The sequence below is a fragment of the Falco rusticolus genome, chromosome 2 (genome assembly GCF_015220075.1).
Source record: "Falco rusticolus isolate bFalRus1 chromosome 2, bFalRus1.pri, whole genome shotgun sequence".
Taxonomy (NCBI): domain Eukaryota; kingdom Metazoa; phylum Chordata; class Aves; order Falconiformes; family Falconidae; genus Falco; species Falco rusticolus.
Window position 1 is genome coordinate 70,444,121 of NC_051188.1, and position 25,767 is coordinate 70,469,887.

General features: G+C 40.8%; 1 protein-coding gene across 19 annotated transcripts in view; it reads left to right on the forward strand.

Annotated features, from left to right (window-relative positions):
• Positions 1-19,739, forward strand: part of INPP4A (inositol polyphosphate-4-phosphatase type I A) — a 131,102-nt gene extending 111,363 nt beyond the window's left edge. For 12 of the 19 annotated variants that reach the window (XM_037376050.1, XM_037376048.1, XM_037376052.1 and 9 more), the window contains 5 exons: positions 1,837-1,977; positions 3,329-3,426; positions 6,796-6,908; positions 7,243-7,397; positions 12,739-14,483. In XM_037376050.1, the coding sequence (XP_037231947.1) occupies positions 1,837-1,977; positions 3,329-3,426; positions 6,796-6,908; positions 7,243-7,397; positions 12,739-12,919 (688 nt within the window). In that variant the 3' untranslated portion in view covers positions 12,920-14,483. Of the gene's footprint in view, positions 1-1,836; positions 1,978-3,328; positions 3,427-6,795; positions 6,909-7,242; positions 7,398-12,738; positions 14,484-16,623 lie in introns of those variants that run through there. The other 7 variants (XM_037376055.1, XM_037376058.1, XM_037376059.1 and 4 more) reach the window with 1 other exon arrangement.
• The last annotated feature ends 6,028 nt before the right edge of the window (positions 19,740-25,767 follow it).

Genomic DNA, 25,767 nt, shown 5'->3' on the forward strand with positions numbered 1-25,767 from the left:
TGCTGCTGAGGAGAAGCCATTTTAGCATCAATTTCCAAACCATCAGGGCCAAACTGGCTTTAACGTATGGATGCTTGTGATATAGCAGACTGCTGCTCATTTTGGCCACTTGTCTGAAAAAGAAGTATTTTCAAGTTTGAGCTTAACAGCATTTTTTGTTTTGGAAGTCTGAAGTAACAAACATTCGCATCCTCACATAAAATGGAGTGGGAGTGATCTGTTACAGCTTTATTATGATGAGAAGCATTTAGAACAGTCACACTTCAGTTTGAATGTTGCAGCCTGCTTATGAGCTGGTCTTGCACTGGTTTCTGATGTGGGGCTGATGGGCCCCTGCGATAGTTTTTGCCCAGAGAGAGCCAGTTCACAGATGGGGATGAAGCTGTGGAAGGACAGAGGCCTCATGAAAGCTGACGTTTTTCTGTTTCTGTATTTCAGAGTCTTTAGCATCTTTTAGTTTCAAATCTGCTTTCTGGAGGAAATAAAGTTTGTTCAGTTACAGTGTGATGTACCAAGCTCCACTGGAGCTTTGCCCAGCTTCATCCACATCTGAAAAAGAGTTAGAATTCTCAAAGATAAAAACATTTAGAGGAACTTTTTTAAGATTCATGTGCAGCTGAAGGTCTGCAGTACAATTACGTATGTTATGGAAAGAGCTGAAACTGGTGGAAATGGCCAGCTGGCAGAAAATTCCTTTCAAAGAAAATCTTTAGTTGAAACTTGCCGTCAGCTGTAGGTCACTAGTAGCAGGAATCCAGTCTTCATTGGTTTCATGTCTGCTAGTGCTGTATGTTATTTTTCTATCTAGATTTTACTCAAGAAAGAGAAGAAAGAAATCATGCATATTTATAATGGTGCAAACTATTGGAAGCTTTACATTTAGATGTGAAAATAGGGGGTTTTGCTTTGAGATATAGCATAGGATTTGTGTGTCCATCCAGTGTAAATGTGGGACAGACCAGTTTGGATTACCTTATTATATATTTCTCAGAGCTGTTTTGCTATACTTGAGAATATATGCTGTACTTGAGAGTTCTGTGCTGTAAAGACTTGGATGTAACACCAAGGTGTTGCTACTGATAGGTTAACACAAAGCACACAAACCACAGTAGCTTGTATCTTAGCAGTTCCAGCATAGGGTAATATGACACACCTTAGTCTGAACTGATGTTATGGGGTAAGATAAGCTGCATTATCTCACATTTGCCATGAGAGAAAACATACGCAGGGCTCTTTGCTGCAGCTCAGCTAACCCAAGGTAACCTGTTGTGCTGCGGGAACAGCTTGTAGGTCTGAATCATAAGTTTCTGTGTCAGTGCTTTTGTTAGCTCCTCCTTCACTTTATGCTTGGGTTGCTACTATCATTGCCTCTATCTTTCTGCTCAGAAATACTAGTATTATTTACTGTATCAAAAAAATGCATCCTTTTATGTATGTGCATCATCACTAGCCTTTATCACTTTAAAATGAAATACACCTTACTCTTGATGAGACGGGCACATGCCAAAACTTTGCTTTTTCCCAAGTTGTACAAAAGCTGCAGTATTAATGAGCAGAACAAACCCAGCTTTTGTCAGGCGGTTGGCAGATTTGGTTGAAATTCCATGAGGATGTAAAATCAGCATTACAGGTTGCTGCAGGTTTGGTTTTGAACTGGAATAGCTTTTCTGATTAGGAGCAAGCTGTGACAGTTCCTTAAAGTCCTCAGTTTTGACTGATCCCTACTTTTTAATAGTCGTATTATGTTCTATATGGTAACCCTCTTTACATAAATAAGATGTTCTCGGAATGTAGCTTTTTGATCTTTATGTCTAATAGCTGTTTATTTATTTGCAGTGATGGATTTAATGTGAGGATCCCTTTGCCAAGCGCCTTGTTTGATTTGTTGCCGCGAGAGATTCAAAGTGGCATGTTACTGAGGGTTCAGCCTGTTCTTTTCAATGTGGGAATCAATGAGCAGCAAACCCTAGCAGAGAAGTACGTATTCGGTTGTGCAAGCTCCACCATAATGGCAGTTCAGCAGTCTCCTGTTCTGATGGAAATACGTCTCTATGGAGTTGCACTGTTGCATTACTAACAGTGATTCAGTTCTTCCAATATGCAAACAAGGGAATACTAAAGCTCTCAAATGCAAAACAAACAAAAGGAGGCCCTTTATATGGCACATAGCTGTGAAGCTCCTTACCTCCTGTGTTTGAGTCTAGAGCATGTTTATGGGGTTCAGAAGTGAATTTACAGAAGAAGAAATCTATCATGGGCTATTTAACACAGAGGTGCTGCTTGTGACTCAGGACCTCTGTGAGCAACATCACTGGAGGCTGAGAGATCATTCTGAGTGTTGCTGTGTATATGCCCTCGATTTTGCACTCTCACCTATACTCCATCTTCTGGCGACTGTCAAAACCCAGGATAATGGGCTAGATGGAGTTTTGTTTTAACGTATCTTTGCAGTACTTATGTAATGCAACACTGTTCTTGTAAAGCTGAAGAATATAATTATTTTATTATACTTACTAGGGAAACTTCAGTTTTGGAAGAGCCACCAGAGCTTTCCTCTGTTAGGGCTATATCCTGTAAAGAATACATGACAGAGCACAGCTCTGATGGAGAACGCCCGTCAAGTCAGGCACATGCGTGTTGTGACAGCAACCTTTAGTACCAGGGTGGAGTGTGCAGTATGGTGGTGACGGGCAACTAGAAAAAGTCTAACAAAAGCTTTCCAGCAGTTACTGTTGTCCTCTGCTGCCTGTGAAGGGAACCCAAAGTGACTAGCATAGTTATGGATGTCAGCACTGTATGTGTGTTATCCATGTATGTAGATGCAGTTAGGCGAGATGAATCATGGCATTGTTGACAATATTTATTACATTCATGGTTTATTACTCCTAGATCCATATCTCTTATTTACATATCTGAAGCAAAAGTTCTCAATCTTATCTGCTGATATTATGGTTATTATTAGCTTATGAACTAAACTAGTGAATTCATTATTAAAAATTTGAATTTTGGCAAAATGATTGACAAGATGGGTATTTAATATTGAAAGAGAGACACAAAAGCCAAAGAATTTTAAATACTGTTTTCTACAAGATTTTTCTTTCACCTTCTTTCCCACTTTCCCCCTCACGCTTGTTTATTTTCTTTTTCTGTAGTGAATCACTACAACATTTCTCTGTTACACTTTACTCTGCATTTGAATTGTTAGGAATTTCACGGGCTGACTCTTCAGATTGTTTTCTGGTAGTCATATTGCCAAGTGCAGTTTTTTCACAGAAGAGGAGAAACCTTCTGCCTTGGGCTTAACTGTTCCCTTCTTCACTTTTTAAAGGTTTGGAGACACCTCACTGCAAGAAGTGATTAACATGGAAAGCTTAGTACGGTTGAATTCGTATTTTGAGCAGTTCAAGGAAGTTTTGCCTGATGATTGTAAGTATTTGGTAATTAATTAATGGCAAATTTGATTGAACAGCACAATTCAGGCTGATTTTGTCATTTGCTTGCTTCATGATAGTTGTTTAAATGTTGATGGTACACCAGCATTAGTAACCTCCAAGGAATTACGCAAGTCTATTTTAATACTTTGGTACTATGTAGAGCAGATTAAAGAGGTTTAAAGGTCAGCCTGATTTTTTAATTTACATGTACTTTACATCACTTTCTAAGTGGTGTATGTAATGCAGCCAAGCAGTTAGAGTGCCATGATGGGAAGGTGTAAAAATGACAGGTTATAGCAGCAGCACTTTTATGTGCAGTTTTTGGTCATGTTCTCTGTACTTACAATAACCTGCACAAAGAGCAACTACCAGTTTTTAGGAACTTAAATCACTTTCCCTCTGCTTATCCTTTGGCACTTTCCTATAATTGTTGCATCTGCAGCCAGCAACAGAGAAGTGTAGCACCTCAAAGAGAGACAGTAGCTATGACCTTGAATTTTACTTGTTACATAGGAAAATTTCTTGCTTGCTACTGTTTTTTTGGGAGGCAGTGGCATAAATGCTATTTACATGTGACCGCAACAATGGTGAAAATTCATGGATTTATTATTAATAGTATCAAATCTTTTGTAAGCTAATTTAATGGGTCCCACAGTTGCAGTTTTATTGCAGAAATACAAATGCAGCAACATGCAACAGTATAGTAAGAATTCATCCGGTTAAAGTACGTTATTATACTTTCAGTTACCCTGGGTTTTTTTTGATGCAGATGAGAGCAGAAGCTGTTTCTGTCTTCCATGCATTCATAATCCTGCATAATTAATTCTCTGAAATTTTAGCTGCAAAATTTTGATTTTTTATTATATAGTAGTCTAGCATCAGACTTTCTTGTAAAGTCCAAAAGTTAATCAATTTAAAGTGACTTTTGATCTGGTTTTCTCCGTATTACTTCATGTCTCTGTCTAGTCTTCAATAATAATAGTTCCCATAAAGCTTCTTCCTCTCCTTGATTTTTCTTGCTTTTTTTTGCCTTCAGTCTTTTCCCTCATTCCCAAACCTCTTATGTTGATACAATCATCTTTTAGCTTTTGCTGTTTTTTCCTGAAACTTTTTTTATCCTGCAGTCTGTTTTCTGCCCTGTCATTTGTTCCTTTTCATGTTTTTTGAACTCTGAACTTTATACTTATTCTCTTCTATTTTTAAAGACTCGTGGCATGACCTTGAGTTTCTCATTTACTAGTAACACACCTTATACCAGTTTCTCTTCAAGTAATTTGAAGTTCTGATAAGGCTGGCGTGCAGTTTTGGACAGGTGGCATTAACGTGCACCTTAACAGTGAAAGAAAACAAAACAGTCTTGTGTCCACCTGCCTTTTCTTCCTTACTCTGGTTACTTGTCATTACATTGTTTCCTGCTACAGGAAACGAATACCACAAAGGGGGGAAATCTGCCCACTGCCAAAACACCCTTCTCCTTCACAGTTTGTCCTGGGTATATGCAGACATGTTGTACCTAGTTTTGCAATGCAGCTTGGACAAATGGTCTGTGGTTATTAAGATTAAGCAAAAGGTTTTTTTAGAAGTGTGAAAAAAATATTGCAGGTGTGTTAGAGATGCTCTGTGAAAAGCTGAGACTGTACGGACAAACCTGGGACTGTGCTTGTCATAAGGGAAGTCTGAGGGTGTTTTTTACCTTCACTGTGGTGATATTTAGGATGTATAAAGTGAAACATACTTTCGCATAAATGCATGTCAAGAGAGAATGGTATTTTACATTTAACTGTAAAACAGGTGGTTATTGTACCCAGTACAGGGGGGTAGCCCTAGCCCTGCTGGCCACACCGTTTCAGATACAAGCCAGGACGCTGTTGTCCTTGTTGGCCACCTGGGCACACTGCTGGCTCATGTCCAGCCGGCTGCTGACCAGCACCCCCAGGCCCTTTCCCACCAGGCACTTCCCAGCCCCCCTTCCCCAAGCCTGTAGCGCTGCGTGGGGCTGCTGTGACCCAAGGGCAGGACCCGGCACTTGGCCATGTTGAACCTCACACAGTTGGCCTCGACCCATCGATCCAGCCTGTCCAGATCCCTCTGCAGAGCCTGCCTGCCCTCCAGCAGATCAACACTCCTGCCCAGCCTGGTGTCACCTGCCAGCTTACTGAGGGTGCCCTTGATCCCCTCGTCCAGATCATTGATAAAGGTATTAAACAGGATTAAACTGCCCCCAGTACTCAGCCCTGGGGAACACCACTGGTAACTGGCCAACTGGGTTTAACTCCATTCACCACCACTCTTTGGGCCCAGCCATCCAGCCAGTTTTTTACCTAGTGAAGAGTAGCTCATCCAAGCCCTGAGCGGCCAGTTTCTCCAGGAGAATGCTGTGGGAAACAGTGTCAAAGGCTTGACTAAAGTCCAGGTAAACAACATCCACAGCCTTTCCCTCATCCATGAAGCAGGTCACCTTGTCACAGAATGAGATCACATTAGTCTAACATACTATTTGCTGTGAGAAGATATGTGGTCCAAAAATAAAACTCCGTAATCAGCCATGTGGGGGTCTTTTTGTCACATTTGTTAACAGTGTATACCTCCTTATTTATCGAGTCACAGCTTTAGTTGGTGTCCTCTGCAGTTACCCCTTCAAAAAAACAAACAAAAAACCCACACAACCAAAAAACCCACCTATTTAATACTGCTCATTGATTGTATTGAGTATATTGCTACATATTTTAAGAGTTGATGTTTAACATACTGAACACATAAGACTACTGAAAGCACTCTGAAATACTGAAAAATGTCAACTGATTTATTTCTACTTAGTGAAATATTAATAAACACACCATGGCAATGCGGTGTCCTGTTGGAGAAAGTGTTTCTTGTAATTTAAAACTGGCCAGCGTGCAAATTTAAAATTGAAAATGTGAGCAGAAAATAAAATATCTTCAGTGTTTCTGTGGAGACATGCATGATATCCTGTAGCCTCTGAGGAGTGATAATACAGGCAGTTACATGTTTATATACAGTTCCGAACAGTGTGTGAAAGCAAGTGTACCTGTGACACACAAACCAAGATACAATACCAGCCTTGCTCCCTTTGTTCACTGTTATTCTATTGCTATCAGATTCTGAGCACCTGAAGTTTTAAATAACCTGAATGTGTATTTCTAGTTGAGTTTAATTAAACTTGAATTCATTTTGGTGGTGGTACCAAGTAATCAAGAGTTGGATTAATTGTTCTAAGCTTTGATAGTTTCAAGAAAACACACTTGTGTTTGCAGCAGGCATATAGGAACACTTTCCAGTAACTTTGTAAAAGTGTTGAAACCAGATAAATAAGTGGAGTTTGGTTTTTTTTGATTTATAGGTCTACCTCGATCTCGTAGTCAGACGTGCCTGCCTGAACTGTTAAGATTTCTGGGACAAAATGTACATGCAAGGAAAAATAAGAATGTTGATATCCTTTGGCAAGCTGCTGAGGTATTTATTAATTTAAGCATCTCTGCATAGTTCAGCTGATTTTTTATATTTTTGATATTCTGATATGTTTGAATTTCTTCATTTGCTGGCATATAGCTTGGAAATGCTGCCGGGTTAAAATTCCTCTAGAATGAGGCATGGGGAGATAAAATGTATTTTCCACATCAGTATTTTCCCTGCAGCTCATGCAATGAAGTTCTGCTCTCTCAAAGATGACTTTTGGCATCAGAGTCCTACCTAACATTTGTGTGTCTCTAAGGAGAAGTACAGGTGTATGCTCTGACAGAAGTTTATGCATGAGGAAAGCATGATGAATTGTATATCCCATTTCTAGATATGCCGCAGGCTAAATGGTGTTCGATTTACAAGCTGTAAAAGTGCGAAGGATAGGACTGCTATGTCGGTCACCCTAGAGCAGTGTTTGATCCTACAGCATGAACATGGAATGGCTCCACAGGTCTTCACCCAGGCTCTGGAGTGTATGAGGAGGTAAGAGTTTGACTGTGTCACTTATTCCTAAATGAGGAACCATGCAAACTGAGGAGGAGCAGTGGTCTCTGTTTCTATCAAAAAGAAGTAAAAAGTAAAATAAAGTCAGAAAACCACAAAACTGACTGGTAGATTTCATCCGTCCCTTGCGTGTATTAGCGAGTTGTATGCTGAAGCTGGTTGTTACCAGATTTGCAACAGATCAGGCTTTAGGTTTCAGTAGTGAACCTGGAGTTTTCAGAGAAGCACGTGGAAACGTGGGTTTTGATTAACGCTGAGCTTACCGAAGAGGAAACTGGTGCTTCTTTGAAAGCTGTTTAATAATGAGGTTACCTGAACTGTCACGTCACTGGGCTTTTTAGTTCTAGATCAGGCAGATTTCACAGGGATGACCTATGTTTTGATCCTGGAAACACAGACACCTGCAGTTTGCACTGGTTTGCCACATGTATTCTTTAGCAGTGAAACACTGCTCACTGGGTGAAATGTCAGTATGAGTGTTTCACAATACAGCAACCAAATTTCATCACGTGTCAGTGTGCTGTTGTCATATCAGTATAATGATGTTCTGTATTCTGAAGCAGCAGAGATGTTTGCAGAATTAAATACTGTACTAAAAAAAAAGGAAAAAAAAAAAGAAAATCTGTTTACTGTTGTTCAATGCCTTGTTTCAAGCACTGCTGGAAAACTCCGTAAGTCACATACCAAAAGAAAGGATAAGAAATCTAGCTTTAGTCTTTATCAATGTAGTTCAACAATGCTGTTCAGTCCTGTTTTTCAACATTCACTCTTACTGAATGTACTGTACTGTGTGTCTTCTCACCAAATTCTCTAGAGTGTTCAATTCTCTTATCCTTTCTGTATGTTTTTGCTGTTTGACCCTTTCTTACTCTTCAGTTACCTAGACGAAAATGCCTCTCATAATAACACTTACAGCCTCTTACACTAACAATTTGGGTTTTATATCTACATCTAATTGGATGTCACTGGACATTTTTAATTTTCCCTTTTTTGCAGCACTTCTTGCAGCATTGTTACAGAGTTAGTACAGTACATGAAAACTACATTCAGAGACTAATTAAACCTTGATATTAGAAACAAAACTTGAAACAGCTTTGTGAGGGAGAAGTTACTAACATGAAGTGGAGCTAAGTGGCTGTCAGATACCTTTAATTAAATTATGCATCTTGTCAACTTGGACATCTGAAAGAAAAAAAGACTTTGTTGCACAGTTGTTTATTTAGTGGGAATAAACACTGAACAATACAAGGTATCTTGTTAATTTCTTTAAATCTGTTGTGGTTTTTTAATGCAGTTGTGAACACAGTAGAGACAGAGGTTAATAACAACATTGTTTTGCACCTTCAGACTGTCAATTTAATATAACACAAGATCAGATAAAATATTGACCCAAGAAACACAATGCTTTATGTTGACCTACACAGTGATATTGAAAGAGGGCCAATTTAATCAAAACCTTTAGGTCGTGTGTTCTAGCAACATCAGGGACTTGCTGCGACAGTGAAAGATGTGACTTTCTCTTCTGTTAAGTCTTTGACTAAGAGAGGCTGTGCAGAACAAATACTGACTAGTCCTGAAGGAATACTAAGATTAGACCATTCTTCAAGCCCATCAATCTTTCTTCTTCCCATCTCATTGCTCTTTGTGTTTTTAAAACTATTTGCCAATTCTGCTCAGGAGCAATGGCACAGAATTAACAAAGCTTAACAAGAGAGAGAGAGGATTACGGAGCAGGTATGTGTGAGTCCAACTCCACCCAAACCCATTTCAGCCTGGACAGGATGACCTGACATAGATGGACAGACAGAGGAAGTGAAAGAGTAACAAATTACTTCCAGGGCATTCAGAAAACTTGCTTTTTCTTTTAACCTGGTTCTTTTATTTGTGTAACTGTTCTGGAAGAGGAAGGCTTGGTTCAGTTGGGGCAGCAGGAAGGATGGGAAGAAGTATTAAGTTGTCAGACTCAAAGTATTTAATCTGTACTGGAAAATTTCCGGAGAAGAAAAGTATTATTGCTTACACTGTTCTTGAAAAATTAAGAAAGCACCTTCTTCTTTCATGTGATGTTGGTCTCCAGAGGTGTTAGTTCCCACTCACTTATCCTCAGGGACTTCCTTTCCTTCCTAGTCTTGTGATGATTATGTATCCGTGACAATTATGTTCAGTGAGCATGGACATCAAGGAGAGAACATTTAGTGGTCATTGTAGGTTCTTGTAGAAATTCACAGATAGAAGTTTGTGGCTTTCACCTTAGAAACAAATTCCCTATTAGAGTAAAATCACTTTTCTGTAAATAAGTCACAGCTTTTCCAGTCCCAAATCAAATATATAGTAATTCACAGCCTACAAATAGTAAAATCATGATGGTCTGTCTGGAAGTCCAAGTTACAGCAGAAATGAGTACCTGGCCAGTAAAGGCAGCTCAAGAGTCAAAGTCCAACTGGATCACATAGCCTCTTCCATCTGCAGCAGTGCCAAGTCTCCCCACTAGACCTGTGACTCCTTGCCCTCCCTCCCCCTGCCAGATTGCTGTCTTACCAGATACCACCAGTGGAGCTGTCTGTGTGAATATGCTCTAATCCAGTTACAGTCAAAATCAGCCTGAGCAGCAAAATCTTCTGCACCTTTCAGGTAGCCCAGCTCATTTTTGTTAGACCGATTCAGAAGTTGTGACACAAGCAGTTCAGCCAACAGAGAAGAGCTGTTGAAAACCAGCTGGAAACAGGGCGAGGGAAATGATCTCTTCTAGCTGCCATGGTGCTGGCTAAAAAGACTACATAATAAAGCCCTGACAGTCATGTTTGGATGTGACCACCCACTGCAATAAAACGACCATGATAAAAAGCTTGGTTGGATTTCTTCACTGGTTGACCTGCTTTAAGAAAAAAATTGTGGTGAGTTGACCTTGGCCACCTGCCAGATGCCCACCCAGCTGCTCTCCCCCACTCCTTAACAGGACAAGGGGAGAAAATATGATGAAAAAGCTCGTGGGTTGAGATAAAGACAGGGAGTTAGTGTTACAGGCAAAATAGTCTTGACTTAAGACTTTACCACCAATAGATTTGGATGGTAAGAGCAAAGACAAAAATTAAAACACCTTCCCTCCACAACCCCTTGTGTCTCAGGCCCAAGTACTTCACTCCTTCATTCCCAACTCTGCCACCTCCCCACACAGAGCAGCACACAGGGGATGGGGAACAGGGGTTTGCGGTCAGTCCGTAACGGCTCCTCTCTGCTGCTCCTTCCTCCTTGCACTCTTCCTCCGCTCCAGCATGGGTCCTTCCCATGGGCTGCAGTCCTTTAGGATAAACCTGCTGCATAGGCTCTCCGTGGGCTCCAGTTTCCTCCAAGAAGTATTCACCTGCTTCACCATAGGGTCCTCCACAAGCTGCAGTGTGGATATCTGCTCTACATTAGTCATCTCCACGGCTGCAAGGGAATCCCTGCTCTAGCACCTGGGGCACCTCCTCCCCTCCTTCCCTGACTTTGGTGCTCACAGGGCTGTTTCTCACACCTTTTCCCATCACTCCTTGCTGCCATGCGGTGTTTTGCCTTTTCTTATGCACGCTTTCCCCAAGGCACTGCATCTGGGGGGCACAGCTGTGCCTGTGGTGGGTCCACCTGAGCTGGCTGGAATCAGCCATGTCCAGCACGGGGCAGCCCCCGCTGCTCCTCACAGAGATGATTCCCATACGTGAGCTGGATTAACAAGGAGTTTGCTTTGTCTCTTTACCCTGGTCCTCTCCTGGAGGTAGTCTGCTGATGAACGTTTTAATTTAAGGCACTGTACCATTTGGTACATTTGGTATTTCCAAAAGGTGACTTTTCACCCCGTGGGTGGAAGCATCTGAGTGGGCCAACAGTGACAAGGAGAGCGCTTTCCAGCTCTTGCCTCCATTCCCACTGTATGTGTCTGTGCATATGTCTTTGTGTAAAATCGAGTAGCTTGATCCTAATTTTTAATGGTACAGACATGGCATGTGATGTTCATAACGTCATCTTGTCATTTTGAGCCTTTCTTCCTTCTTTCCCTCTCCCATTGTTTTACTCCCTTATCTATATCTGAAAACACTTTTCTTCCTCCAGACTATTCTGTTGAGCTTTTATCCACCACTTGCCAGTCAACATTAGTTTTCCGCTTGCTGATTCTCCTGATCACACATGCACACACACCCCTCCCCGCCGCTACAAAGCTAATTGGGTTTTATAGGCATCAGCGATTCAATCTACCCTTATCCAGTGTACGCACCAGGGGTGAAAGTGTCTTTTGATCACCAATTTGGATGTGTTGATCCAGATCAGAAATACAGTTGGTTTAGTTCCCTGCCCACCTAATTTCATTTCACTTGAAGTGTTGCCAGCATCTGAAGGATGTTTTTCTCTTTCACCACCTCTAGAGTATCTCTGATGTCTTCCAAGACATTGTCGGTTGGTTACCTGCCCTTGCTACACGATCAGCAAGGTTACGTGTCACCTTGTGTGGGTGGAGTGAGTGCATGTGTTCTGACAGGATCAGGCTCACAGCTTGCATTTAGTTGTTGCTTTGTAAACTAAAGAGTTGACCTGCACAGGGTGTAAGAGCGATCCAAAACGAAACACCACACTACAAAGCCTTGGATTACCCGAGAGTTGCCCACCGCAGGCCTTCTGTGCTCAAAGCCATGAAGGAAGCAGGGGCGTAATGAGATGTGTGGTGGTGCAGCGTGCCTTGCCTTCACACGCATCTATTGGGGCACTTCAGAAACATGCGTTTTGGAAAGCGTATTGATACACACTGGAATTCATGTTGAAGCAGAAAAATAGGTGGGTGGCGTGGGATTTTTTGTTTAGATATTAAGAAGGTAGCTAAGAGGTTAAATTATTTCACTGCAGCCTACATGGAAGGATGTTTGAAAGGGTCAAATACTACAATGGTTATTCATGTTCAGCTTGCTTTTCAGAGGTCCACTTCTTTGCAGCATGCGGAAGCATGGCAGAGCAGCATGGGATATTATTGCTTGGTAATCTGAGAGAATGAACATGGAAAACCATTTGTGTTCAACCTACATGTGTTTATTTTCAGTAGACTACAGTACTTCTTTCTTATTTTTCTCTTTTATTCTCTTTCCCTCTCCTTATTTCTGTAATTGTGCTGATACATATTTTTGAGATGTTTTTCCACTCTTTCTTTACTTCATCTTCTGGTTTTGTTGTGCTTTCTTCCATGTTTTTTCATTTTCTTGACCACCTTGTGTTGCCATCTCTTTTTATACATTCATTTGCATGTCCATCTTCCTTTCTGTTTTATTTTCCCACCTCCCAACCTTCTTCCTTTTCACAGCATTGGAACACGGGAGGTAGTCACCCAGAAGAACTTGAGTGGCTTGGTGCCCATCCGAGATTTCAGACTAGATCCCAGCCTCCTCTACTCTATTCCTTTACTAGCTCTCAGCCCCAATTTACTGATTGTGTGGCTGTTTCTGAGCATAGCATACCTGGTGGCCAGATTACGTTGCAAGTGAAGATAAAGTTAAAATAAATAAATAAATAAAAGTGCTTGAATGTGTATTGCCACTTGGTACCTGCTGGACAAAGGAATGTGTCATAGCATTGTCTGCCAAGAATTATTATTATGCCTTACAATTTTACGTTTCTATTGTACTAAACTGTAAATATACATCAAATTATTTTATCAAAAAGAATTGTATTGAAACTTTATTGTTCTGCTTTCAGTGCTTGTAACATAGTCTGACATTGGCCTGTTACCTCGTTACTTTAGCCGGCCTGAAGATCTCTTACCAAATATAGTTTTGTGTTACTTGTTTCATGTATTCCAGAGAAAGGAACTCTTGTCTGAAAAGAATTTGTATCTTTTTGTATATTTAAGGTATATGCTAATCTTGCCTTTCATTTTTACAAGGTATGAAGGGAAAAACAAAAATGCGGGTGGGGTTTATAAGAAATTGTAAGAAATTTATTTAAAGAAAAAAACTAATTTCTACCTTCATTTCAAAGCATAATATCCAAATTACTGAACAGTTTGTAGAACTTTGTCGTGTTCCTTTCTCATGGTTAAGTATGTTCTAACAGACTAGTGTACCCAGTCAGAAAACAACTTGCAGTTTGCTGCATGCAGAATTATTTCATTCTATTTGTAGATCTGCATTTTGTAATGTATTAAAGACACAAAGAAAATGACTTGTGGTTAGGAAGAGGATGTAATCGGTGTTAGCCTGCTAATGATATGTTTCAGGTGCTCTGTTACAGAACTTATTCTGAAACAGGGTCATTATCATCCTAGAAGTTAAAGATGCTGGCCTTTAATATTTCTGGCAAAAAGAGGCAGGTATCAGTTAGCTCCTTTAGTAGGTGGGTTTGAGGTTTTCCATTGGGCTTTGTTTTAATTACACTAGACTAAATATTACTGTTATTTCCATTTTTAAGTGTTGAACAGCTTTAATAAATTATGATGCTGATAGTGACTTAGAGATAAGTGAATGACGGTAAGTTAACATTTATTTAAGTGGTGAGACTAAAGCAGCTTACCTAGTATAGTAATGCAGAATAATTGCAGATGAAATTTGCTCATCACTTATAACATCAAACTGGAGAGGCCTATTTAAACTGAAAGGTTTTGTTGATGCAGTGGTCTGGCAGAGTTTGTCAATAGCAATAGCTGATCAAGAAAACCTAACCTCATTTAATGTAATTTGCTAATTCATGAAGGGATTTACTTTGCTTGGTGCCTGAGATGACAGAAAATTAGACTTCTGAGAACTCTTTTAGTACTGTGATTTCTATTTTCTACTAACTCGCTCAAAAACCATAGGTAGCTATAGCTTTTATTATCAATGTTAATAGAATTTGAAAGCTGCTGAGAGAGGTAAGCTTAAAAAAAGAAAAAAACACAGTTAGAATAAAAATCCTAATATAATCCTAGATTTGGTGGATATTCTAACTGAAAAAAAAAAAAGTATGTGGTTATATTTGTGTCTTCGTGAAATCAGACTGTACAGTACACTATCTCCTGGTATTTTTCCTCGCTATTCTTCCAATTTTGTTTTTAAAAGAAAGACAAAAAAAACATACATATATATATGTGTGTGTATAATATATATGTTTAAGCATGTTTTTTTTAGTTGCAATATATTTAGGTAAATCGTTACTGCTGATGAGATTTAAAATCATGGTATGATGGTATTGAGCATATCCATGTCCTGTGCTGATTTCTAGTACCACTGTGTCTCCGTCCAAATCATCCCTTCTTTCTGATTAACACTGGTTCATTTGCTGTGGGTGCCAAAATGTACCCTTTTACAAAGCAAACGAACGTCAGGTTGGACTGTAGCCTTGTTCTTGCAATGTGATGAGTGTCCTGGGTTCAGTCTAACAAGATAGGAAAGTAACTTTACTAGCCATATCTGTGCTGAACTCCCTGAGGTTATTAATCTGTTTACATAAAGTATGAAGGCTTTGCTCATTACTATCACTAGGGTTTTGCAGTAAGACCACCCTTTTCAGCTAGACTGAAAGCCAAGGCTTTTTGAAAACAACGTAATTTTTCTTTTTTCTTAAAATTTGTTGGGGGACAAGTTTTTATTTATTTTCTTTTTTATCTTGGTCTGTGCTTCGTTCAGGCATTGGGATTTAGAATGCTGTAGTGCACGCTGCTTATTGCCTCCAGCAGAAGAAACATGGCACATGAAATGGTGTGTGAAATGCACCTTTGTCACCATCTCTGTGGCCCACCTGAGTCACAGAGGGACGTGTCCAATAAGCAGATGCAGTGGAATAAATTATGAAAATAATTACTCACTTTGGAGTAAAAATGCTTATCTGGCAATCCCAATATTTGTTAGTTAAACTGTTTTTATTAGTGCTGTGAAGTATAATTCGTGCAAATTTTTGATGAATCTATCTGACTGCAACAGCTTTCAGCAGGGGTTCTGTAAAACACGAAACAATGCCATAAAAATAGTGTCATCACGTATGACCCATTCTATAAAAGGCAGGCACAGAATCTGCTCCAGAGAGGAATTTCAAACTTACCTAAGCTGTTTCTAAAAGCAAAAAGTTACAATATTTTATGAAGTCAAACAAGGTGATACATACAGAACACAGTTACAGTCAGTTTAATTAACTTAAAATTAGAAGAACGGTGAGGTCAGTAAAAACAAGAGAGCTCTCAAACTGAACCAGAATCCAAACCCTCCTTTTGAATCAGATGACCACAGTTTACCTGGCAGATGCCGTGGCCATCTCCAAAACAGGAATAACATGACATTTCCACCATAAGATGGTGTACTGTACGGTCTGCCATGAAGTTCTGGTATTCATTGTTCAGGTTTCAGTTCTCTGTCAGGGAAAGAAAAGCCTAAGTTGATTTATGATAGATATTTAACAGATAGTGCTTCCTCTTTGTATGTATGTTTTTGGATATAATCAAAGGAACTCCGAAGTAGATTTACAAGTGTAAAGAAGCCTTATAACTGGAGTAGTTTTTTATTAGCACAGAACCTCTTTGTAATGTGGGGCAGGTGCACCAAAACATGGGGTAAAAATTACGTTCTGCACAGCTTTGTTTCATTGAGGTGATGACTGTCAACACAGCCAGTCTTTTCTGCACCCACACAAAGCTGCTATTTCATGATTAAGACTTTTTTTTAGACTATGTTGGTTTTCGAGTCAATTTATGCATGCAGAGATAACTGGAAAGTGATTATTTTTGTATCAGCTCTAATCTCTAAGTAAGTACTGATAATACTGACATACAGGGAACAAAAAAATTACTTTAAAGCTCTTATTGAGAGATCAGCAGTTTTTCTTTTTCAGCTTAATATATTGATAAATTAGCAGAACTGCTTTTAAGCAATTTCTTGGGATCCCTTGTGCAATGAAGCGGCATGTGAACTCCACAACAGTGTACCCTGAAATACATGAAACCGTCGTGAAAGAACTTTTCAGTAGATCCGCTGCTGCTTTTTAGAAATGCAAAACTAGCAATCAGACATAGCATGTGTCCATTCTGTGTGCTTCTTACTGGCATTGTATGATGAGTCATCATTTTTAATATTTGCAGTGGCAAATTAATTAAACGCTCATTAAATTTAACCAACTTTTTTTTAATGCTATAAAATAACCAGTTCATTTCATCTTAGTTTAAGTCTTTTTTTTTTTTTTTCCTTTTTACTGCTGTCATTTTTTTGTGCTTGTTTTTTTTCCCCAGTGAGGGTTGTCGGCGAGAAAATACAATGAAGAATGTTGGATGTCGCAAGTATGCATTTAATTCCCTGCAACTGAAGGCTTTCCCAAAGTATTACAGGCCTCCAGAAGGAACTTATGGAAAAGTTGAAACATAAGCTTACTATGTCCTTTAATTGCTGTTCCATTAAAACATGTGGATACACTCTAGAATAATATGATTTCGTCATCCAGAAGAGATAAATAACCTTTTTCTACGTTCCGCTAGGTTATACAGAGCATGTTACTTACAGAATTGGAATCTATAGTAACAATTATTGACACCTTAGCTTGAGAATAGTGTGATGACTCTCTGCCCATTTAAATAGCCTTCACTGTATGTAAGGTGACCAGATATTGTGCTACTTAATAATTACCTATATGCAAATAGCTAGGTACCTCCTGGATGGGCAAGAACTCTAGGAACGGCATTGAGGCAGCTGTTTCACATAACATCTTTTTATACTGAGTTGACTTGAGATTGAGCTTTTCATAAACTTTTTAAAAACGAGAGTAAAACTCTAGAAGTTTTAAATAAAAAGGGATTGGATCCTAGATAGTCTAATAACTGTAGAATGCATTGTTACAATCAAGAAACAGAAGTTTAACTTTAAAAACAAAAATCAGCACAATAAAAGCCAGGAGTATAAATCGTGTTACTGTGTATAGGATGCCATCTTCATATATGAAATTAACAGTACATAAAAGGCCAGGCGTGTGAAGATCTAGTTTCTAGTTCTGTTCAAATCAAACAAAACGCCTGTCGTCTTTGGCAGATAAGGACTTGGGCACACATCTTAACTCATTTTAAAATGTGTTTCAGAAACATAATGATGCTTAATAATTAATGCCAGCAACAGTTCCCCCTGCCCTTCCCCACTATAAGGCAAGTGCAATAAGCAAGTTGCTGATGTTGCACGTGACATGTCCCTTATGTTCCATGGTATTGTATATTAATGAACACATTTTTACCCATGGCTTTTTATATCACTTCTGGATTGTAAGCATTAGTATCTGGGGGAAGTTAAGGTTTTTTTGATTCATGTTTAACATTTTTTTTTATTTTATACGTCAATACAAAAATGTTCAAAGTGCCCAGCATGTCTGTGCTCCTCCAAAATCAAAACTAGTTTTTGTTTACCTTTGCATTTTACCTGGACAGATGTTCAGAACCTGGGGGGGGGGGGGGGGGGGGGCAGGGCGGGAGTATGACTGTTTTCAGGGTATTTCAGAGGAAAGCAGCGATGCCCTGTGTTGGTAGAAAGGAACTGCTCATGTGCTACTGCATGAGAACCACAGATGCGTTCTAGCTTATGACTAAGGCAATCAGTTTGATAGCATTTGATAAAAAATGTTCAACAGATCTCAGAAATAATCTCCCAAAGAACGCCTTTGAAGCTGAGATAACTTTTTAAAAAGCAGCTAAGCATTCATTTCCAAATTTTAACAGGATTAAGGCATCTCTAGCTAGCTTCGTTTAGCACGCTATGCCTTTTCCTTCTTGGTTTCTAAGGATGTAATTTTTAGAATAGAAAAATCTGCCCATTTATTCTTGTGAGAGTAGCAACAGCCAGGTAAGTATATGGCTGGTTTCTGATTTCTTTCTCCCTCTCACTGATGTTTGTCTGTGCTGTCACTGCTCTATCAATCAGTCATGTTCATTCTGCTCCCATGTAGGTTTGGGGGTTACAGGTCTAGCAGTTTTTGCATTTTGCTTTTTGCAGTTTAACACTGAGCAGCATGTCACAAAGCCAAGTCAGAGAGTTCTGCTGAACTGGGTTGTCAACGTTCTTTCAGTTTCTCTAGGATAACAAAACACTGAATTCTGTGCAAAATCAGTGTGTTTTAGTACCTATCCCAGGTCTGAACAGATCATCTACCGTAGAACAGTCCCTTGGAAATTTCACAAACCCTGTTTGTCAATTAATAAGTGTTGCTTTTGTTTTATTTTTTGCTAATAAGTAAACAAATATATGGTGAAAAAATTTTCAACGGGATCTCTTTAGACATGTTACTTCATTAGTTCTGCTCAACCTTCAGTCCCTGGCCCATTATTAAATGCTATATTTTATTTTTTTATAAACTATACTCTTTATATCCCTTAGTTTTTATGAGTTGATAATTTTATTTTGTATATTTCAAACATAGTTAATTATATTTTAAGTCCTGTGTTGTTACACTAAAAATCTTCCAATGTTCAGCTTCAAAAGAAAATAACAAGAGGTCTATTGTAACAATTAGCAGTGCCACTTTCGTAGACTGTGGCCAACAATCATTTGATCTACTCTAGAGCTTAGCGATCCTTTCTTTATTTTGTATACCAATGTATTCAGAAAAGGTTGCTGAATTTTGTATGTATGTGCATGTTTTTTGCTCACCTTTTTAAAGTGGTGGACTACCAGTCTCAAGTACTGCATTACTTTGTTTAAAATATTCCGATTTCAGTATGCTTACATGTGAAACATTGTTGTCCAGCTAACATTTTATATATACGCCATTGTCAGTACATGTACACCGATGGGCTTGCTTAAAGGGCGTAATGAACAGGAAGATCTCGAGCAGTTCATCAAAAAAGAAAAACTGTGAAACTTGAAATCCACATAGGATGCTTCACAAGGGTGAAGTAAGCTTTTCTGTTGCACAGGAGAGGCAAATTTAAGGATTACTGTAAAATGAAGTTCTGTCTAATGTTCTTTTTTGAGTACATTTTTTAAATTATAAAACATACAAAGGTAAAAAAAGAAAACTGTTGCCAAGTATGTTCTGTGTATGTTCTGTGAAAGTACCTACAGCACAGTTGCCTTTTGTTTCGTTTATACATGTAAAATTATTGTATAATACAACACTGTTTTGTCCCAACACGACTGTATCTGCCAAGCTTTGTGCATTGAAATATTTTTATTTATTTGGTTTTGGGCAGTATTAATATATCATAAACATATGGCTACTCTTTTATATATTCTAGTTCATCCAATCCATGTATGCTGTAAATGTGCTAGTCTTTAGGATGAAAACCAATAAAGAACTGACAAGAATAACGAATGGTGGCTTACTTTTAATATGTTTGTGGTAAATTAAAATAAAAGCTTTGGGATTCCTTGACTTGATGTGCTTTATCTGCTGGAAAATATATTAAGCTAAGTTGTGTATGGTGATATAATACAGAGATAATGCAAGTCAGGAAGTCATTACTTGTAAACCCTGCTAAAGTACAGCCGCTATTAGTTTTCTATAATTAAGTCAAGCACCAGTTTGTCCTACATGCTGTACATTCAGCAGCAACATTTAAATGAAGAAGCTGTATGAGATCTGGTTTTTTCTTACTTTTATGTACTTTTTCTACGAATGTTCTGTAAGACCATCCTGAGCTTCATTCTGTTTTTCACTCTTCCTTCCATTAATAAATTCCTTCTCGGCTGCTGCTTCCCCTTCAGCCAACTCATCCCTCCAGCAGCTTTAGCAAATGAGCTACTTTTCAGCAGAGATACGTTGTTATTGTTGATTGTCATTTTGATTTCAGGTGAAATTAGTTTTATATAATAGTGTAAAAGACAGTAATCCAGAGCGTTCTGATTTCTGTAAAATATGAAGAACATTAAAATGTAATTCTGCTGTCACTGGATGTCTGAGAACTGCCAAATACAATTTTATTAGCATTAAAGGGGACTGAGAACTACAGGTTGGGCTCAATAAATTATTTTTTCTAGTTACACAGTACCAGTACCAGAAAAAAACCCCATGCTGCTTTCATTCAAAATGCAGAAAGGTGCTTCACAGGTGGGAATTCCTAAATTACAAATGGAAAATGCATATACATACATGTGCATATATATACATATCTGTATTTCCAAAATCTTAAGTTGGTGTCAAAAAGTATCTGCCAGTGTTTTTACTTTAAAAAGGTGAGGTGTGTAAAAGATGGTTGTAGTTTAACGTCTTTAAGAGGCATTCTGAGCTATTAAGAGAAACCGTCACTTGTTTGAAGCAGATGTATGTGTGTCCGTAAAGATTGCTTCATTCAAAAGCCAAGGTGACTGTGAATCCAGGTTGCCCGTGGAACTGTGGCTGTACGAAGGGCGTATGTTTGTCCATGGGTTGTAAACAATGCTATGGGGAGCTGCCTGGAGCAGCAATGACCTCATGCTTTGGTGTGGAACCAGAACTTGTCTCATCTCTTTGCCGTGACTTCTGTGTGACAGCTTTCAGACCGGACTTGAAGCTCTAGTACAGCTCTCTGTGTACGGGCGCTAGCTGCACTTAAAGGCTTACCTGATGTTGCAAATATAATGTCTTAAAGTCTGAAACATGTGCTCTGACAAAAGAGGAAGTTTTAATAGGTGTAACACAAAAAATGCATGAGAGAATAGAAAACAGAGAAGAATACAACAAAAAAATAGCAAGACAATTGCATAAACCAGAAAAAAGTCCTCATCAGAAGAAACTGCAGGTGATTTTGGTGAGCAAGAGTAAGCTTTTTCAGTTCGTGAATTCCTAAACATCTCTGAGACCCACCTCAGAAATTTTGTATCTGTATATTGTTGCCAACTGCATCTGGGTTTGTTCAAAATAGTTCTCCCTAATGAATGACAAGACATTCAGGCTGTGAATGGGAAAGCTTAACTCAACAGCAGCCTCTTTCACATTATTTTAAGCGTCAGGCAAACTTTCTGCTCCCAATTAATGCAATATTTTGCCCGTTGCCCTTCAGCAGCATGATGGTGACACGTGGAGCTGTGCCCTACTTTTTTCAGTATTGTCCAACATGATCAGTTGATGGCATGAAAACACAGTTTGTAAGAGCCTGGTATCCCTGCCAAGCATCCTTTTTTTTTTTTTTTTTTTTTTTTTTTGTTAATTTGTGCCAATATGAAGTTGTATGTTATTTGCCAGGCTGGTCCTATAATTTATGATGTTTACTGTATTCCGCACAGACTTCAGCATCAAGAAGTTCCTATTTTTGGGGGTTGGTATTGTATTTGTGCATATACCCTAAGCATTCTGAGTGTAAAGTTCTGCAGATGTGTATTTTACACATTTTACACCATAAGGAGCATACTGTACATCCCCTTATCTAATTTATTGTAAAGTTTTGGACCTTGCAGTCAAAATACTTGAGATAACGTGCTGTTTTATTGGAGTGTCTCATCATGTACCTAACCCCAAACCACTGCCCGTTGCCTGTTCCTGAGGGAGCGAGGTGGAGGGGCCTTCCCAGTGTCTCCGGCAGGAACAGCACCATCGTCTGGCGTGGGGTTACACCCACTTTTCTTGGTGCTCCCATCAGGGTCATCAGAAGCCTTTTCTGCTGAGACTGCACTGGGATTCCCAGGAAAAACATCTGAAAGGGAGTTTGGAAGTACATCCTAATTGGATAGTGTGGGAAGAAGGGGAGATGTTTTAGAAAATCCACAGTCTAATTTAAAATCCAAGTTTTAATGACAAGGCCTATAAAGCTGGAATATGAAGCAGTTATAGTTGCCCACAAGCCCCGACCCCGCTAACTACCACGTGTGCATAGTTGCTTCAGTCTGCTGTCGCACAGCCGCTCGCAGAGCTTTGTTCAGTACACACGTCAAAGCATCGAGCTTTAAATCAATCAATAAAAGTCTTGCTGCCGCCTCGGCCCTGCGCCAGGCGCGCCGTGTACCGGGCAGAGCCCACCCCCGTGCCCGTGATGTAACCAGGCAGCCATCGCCACCTGACGGGAGCCGGTAACGACTGGTTAACCCCCGCGAAGCGATTCACCGGGACCCAAGGCCTACAAACGGCTCGCGCCTGCCGCAGGGCGGGAACGGCCGTTAGGCACGCGGCACTCCCGCGCGCGAGCAGCCCGGCCCTCGAGGCGGGGAGTGGGGCGGGAAGGGCCGTTGCCCGGCCGGGGCCTCCCAGCCGCCCCCTGCCCGCCCCCGCGGGGCCCGCCGCCGCTCCCCGCCGTGAGGACGGGCCGGGGGGGGCCGCACGGGGGGCTCCCGCCGTTCGCGGGGCAGCTACCGGCGCCCTCCTCCCCCGGGGAGGCCGAGGCCGAGCGGGGAGGACGCTGCTCCGGGAGCGGGCTGCTGGGCGGGCCGAGGCACCGCGCTAGGCCTGGGGCCAGAGCGGGCGGGCAGGGGGCGGCTGGGAGGCCTGCGCACTGCTCTGCGGTGAGTTACCCATCACAGATTCTGGCTCTGCTGCTGCCATCAGCAAAGCTTTGGAAGAGCCACTTCGACTAGAACTGCAAAGGATGCTTGCCTAACTTGTAGGTATCCTTGTTGCCTGGTGTGGTGTTGAGCTTCCTGAGACTTTGTATATTGGGAATTGCTAATGAGGAGGTTTATTGCCAAGACTCACGTCTGCGTGGTCATTCCTTCTCTCACCCCAGTGCTGGGAGAAGAGACAGGACTTTGTGCCTCTACTCTCGCAGGCACAGCCTTACTCCAGCTGCCTTTGTCACTCCCAGTTAAGTAACACAGCTTGTGGACAAGGTGCTCGTTTGCTGCCTGTGCCCTCTGCTCTCCATTGCTTTGCAGCCCTGAGGAACCCAGTCGCCAGCATGCACTGCTCTTCCCCTCCAGATCCTTGCTGCAGCTCCACTGCAAGAGCTGGTTGCACAGCATGCTCGAATCAGAGCTGTTCTTTTTCTCTTCTGTGCCTCTCTCCCTTTGCCGTGGTCATCCTCAGAAGACAACTCCACAAGCACCAGATGGCTCTTTTGGTGCACGAGTTGTTATCCAGTGTGGCCTTTTCCAGTAAGGTAGTGAAGTGCTGCTGGTTTGGGTTGTGGGAACTCAGTGGGGATTTTACTGAGTGGAGAGATGGAAAAGTGATTTCTTACTTGCCAGGAGAGATTGTCACTAAGGGAGGCAGGCTGGCCAAGTGCCATGGGGCGTTTCCAGGTGCAAACTGTTTCCACGAGAGAACTTAACCTAGGTTAGCTGGCTGCTTTTCACAGTTTGGGGTGAATGCAAGAAGTGGCCTCTTGTTTGTAATTCCACGGCCCAAATGTTCCCCGGGTACAGGGTTCTTGCAGTCAAGCTTACATTTCATGAGCAGTGCTGTTCCGCCGGTGTTTCACCTGTGGGAACACTCATACTGGTGGGGCTCCTCAGGGGCCAGAGATATCCTTGTTTCCTGGGTCCTACTTGGGCTTGGGCAGACACAGAAGTAGTTCTAGGTGTCTTGAGGATTACGTAAATAAACAGGCAGTTGATTGGTAAGATTGGGCAGCCAGCTAGATTCAAGGTTTACCAATACAGACTAGAAACCTTGAAATATCTGTACTTTGTGATAGGAAAAAACAGTCCAGCCTCATGTCCTGTCTTTGACAGTGGCTTCTACCTTATAGCGGTGAAAGGACAGAATAAACATAGCATGGGATTTCCAAATGTATTTGTACATTTTTTTTGATGACTTTCATTTTTGAAACTGTCTGTGTCAGAAGTGTTAGCTCTGAATCAACTTATATAGTGCCATTATGGTGCTTTCCTTAGTCTCCAAGTAGGGATGATGTCACATCATCCCCTTCTCTGGGTATTAATTTCTTAATTTCTTTTTGGGCTTTCATAGTATGAGTCCTGAGAGAGTGAGGATTATGAGGTTTATGCAGGTTGTGCATGGAGTGCTTGAGTTAACCTGTAATATGAGTTTGTATTTATGGTGAAGGTAGTTAACTAGAAAGTTGATGCCTGTCAACAAACTGTAGCTGGGTTGGGGTTTTTTTGCATTTTATCGATATGTTCCTGTCTACTGTCAGACTATGGATCTAGATAGACAGTAATCTGATCATTGTTCTTGTTTTTATATTGTAAATCAAGATTGATAGTTATTTAAAGAGTACCTAGCTGTTGGGTAGTGTTACTAAAAAAGTGGGCAGCTTTTCTAAGGAGGGAAAACTTCTGAACTCATGGTAGTTTCAAAAGACCGAGAGGAGTCAACGGCTGTTCCGGTCCTATACTTGTTCTACCAACCTGATGAAAGATTTGGTGGCCTGTACTTGCAGGGATTGAGAACGACAATGTGAGGGCATGCAGGGGCAGTTCAGGGTCATCCGCTGTATTAATACTTGAGTGCCACTCCAGTGTCTTGCAAATGCAGGGCACTGTGTTAGTGCTGTCAGCTGGTTGTTGAAGAGCTAAGTTGGGAGTCAGGGCTAAAATCGAACAGAAAAGTGGCACGTAGAAGGGTGGACGCTTTGAAGGTGCTTGGACCTAGGGTAGGTTTTGCTTTAAAACATTTGCTCTTTAATCAAAATTTGTTCACGAATCTTGATATATAGGTGACCTGAGATCTGCACGGTGAAGGCATGGAGCTCTTCGGGATCTCAGTAAGAAAGGCCCAGCAGCAGCAGCGTAATAGCATTGCCATTTTAATAAGGTAGACTAAAAAGAGGAATATAATAGGGAGTAAATCTCGTGCCCTGTTAGGTGCTGGGAACCCTGCTTTTGTGCAGCACCAGGCAGACCCTGGATGGATTCCCACAGCAGATCCCATCCCTGGGGAGGTTCAGTCCCCTTCCGCCTTTTGTCTTGCATCAGGAGCAAACCCATCTATTTCCTCCTGACAGGTAGGAGTGTCCTTTCCTCTCTTTCATGATGTTCACCAGAGCGCAGCACCACTGGGAACAGGGCATTCCAGGATGTGATGTACTCTTACAGGGCTGCGTACATGGGGTTATGATATAGAAGTATTGGCTTCTCAAGCCTGAAGCGGGAGGTGCAGCAGGGCAGGCAGGGCTTGCCTTGAGATCACTAAACTCCTCAAATACAATGTCTTCTGCAAGGCTCCCAATACAACCTGGAAGCAAGCAGAGCTGCAGCAGGGCTTTGATAGTGAAGCTAGTTAGCGGGAGATAACAATAAGAACTGAAATACTCAAAGGGGAGAGAATGTGGAGCCCTGGAAAAAAGCTCAGCAGAGGCCTTTCACAAGGATAAAGTGGACTGAGAGAGCGGAGGGGAGAGCAGAAACCAATGTTTGAGATTTGAACAAAAATACAAAGTAACTGCATAAAATTCCTCAAGTAGGCGAGTAGAAACAAGTTGTGAAAAAGTTCTGTGCAAACTGGAGGAGCCGAGTGTCTGAACACGTACAGGGCATAACAGGTTAAAAGCGTTCAATACTGGGGAGATAATGTTTGGTGAGCAGATATAGAA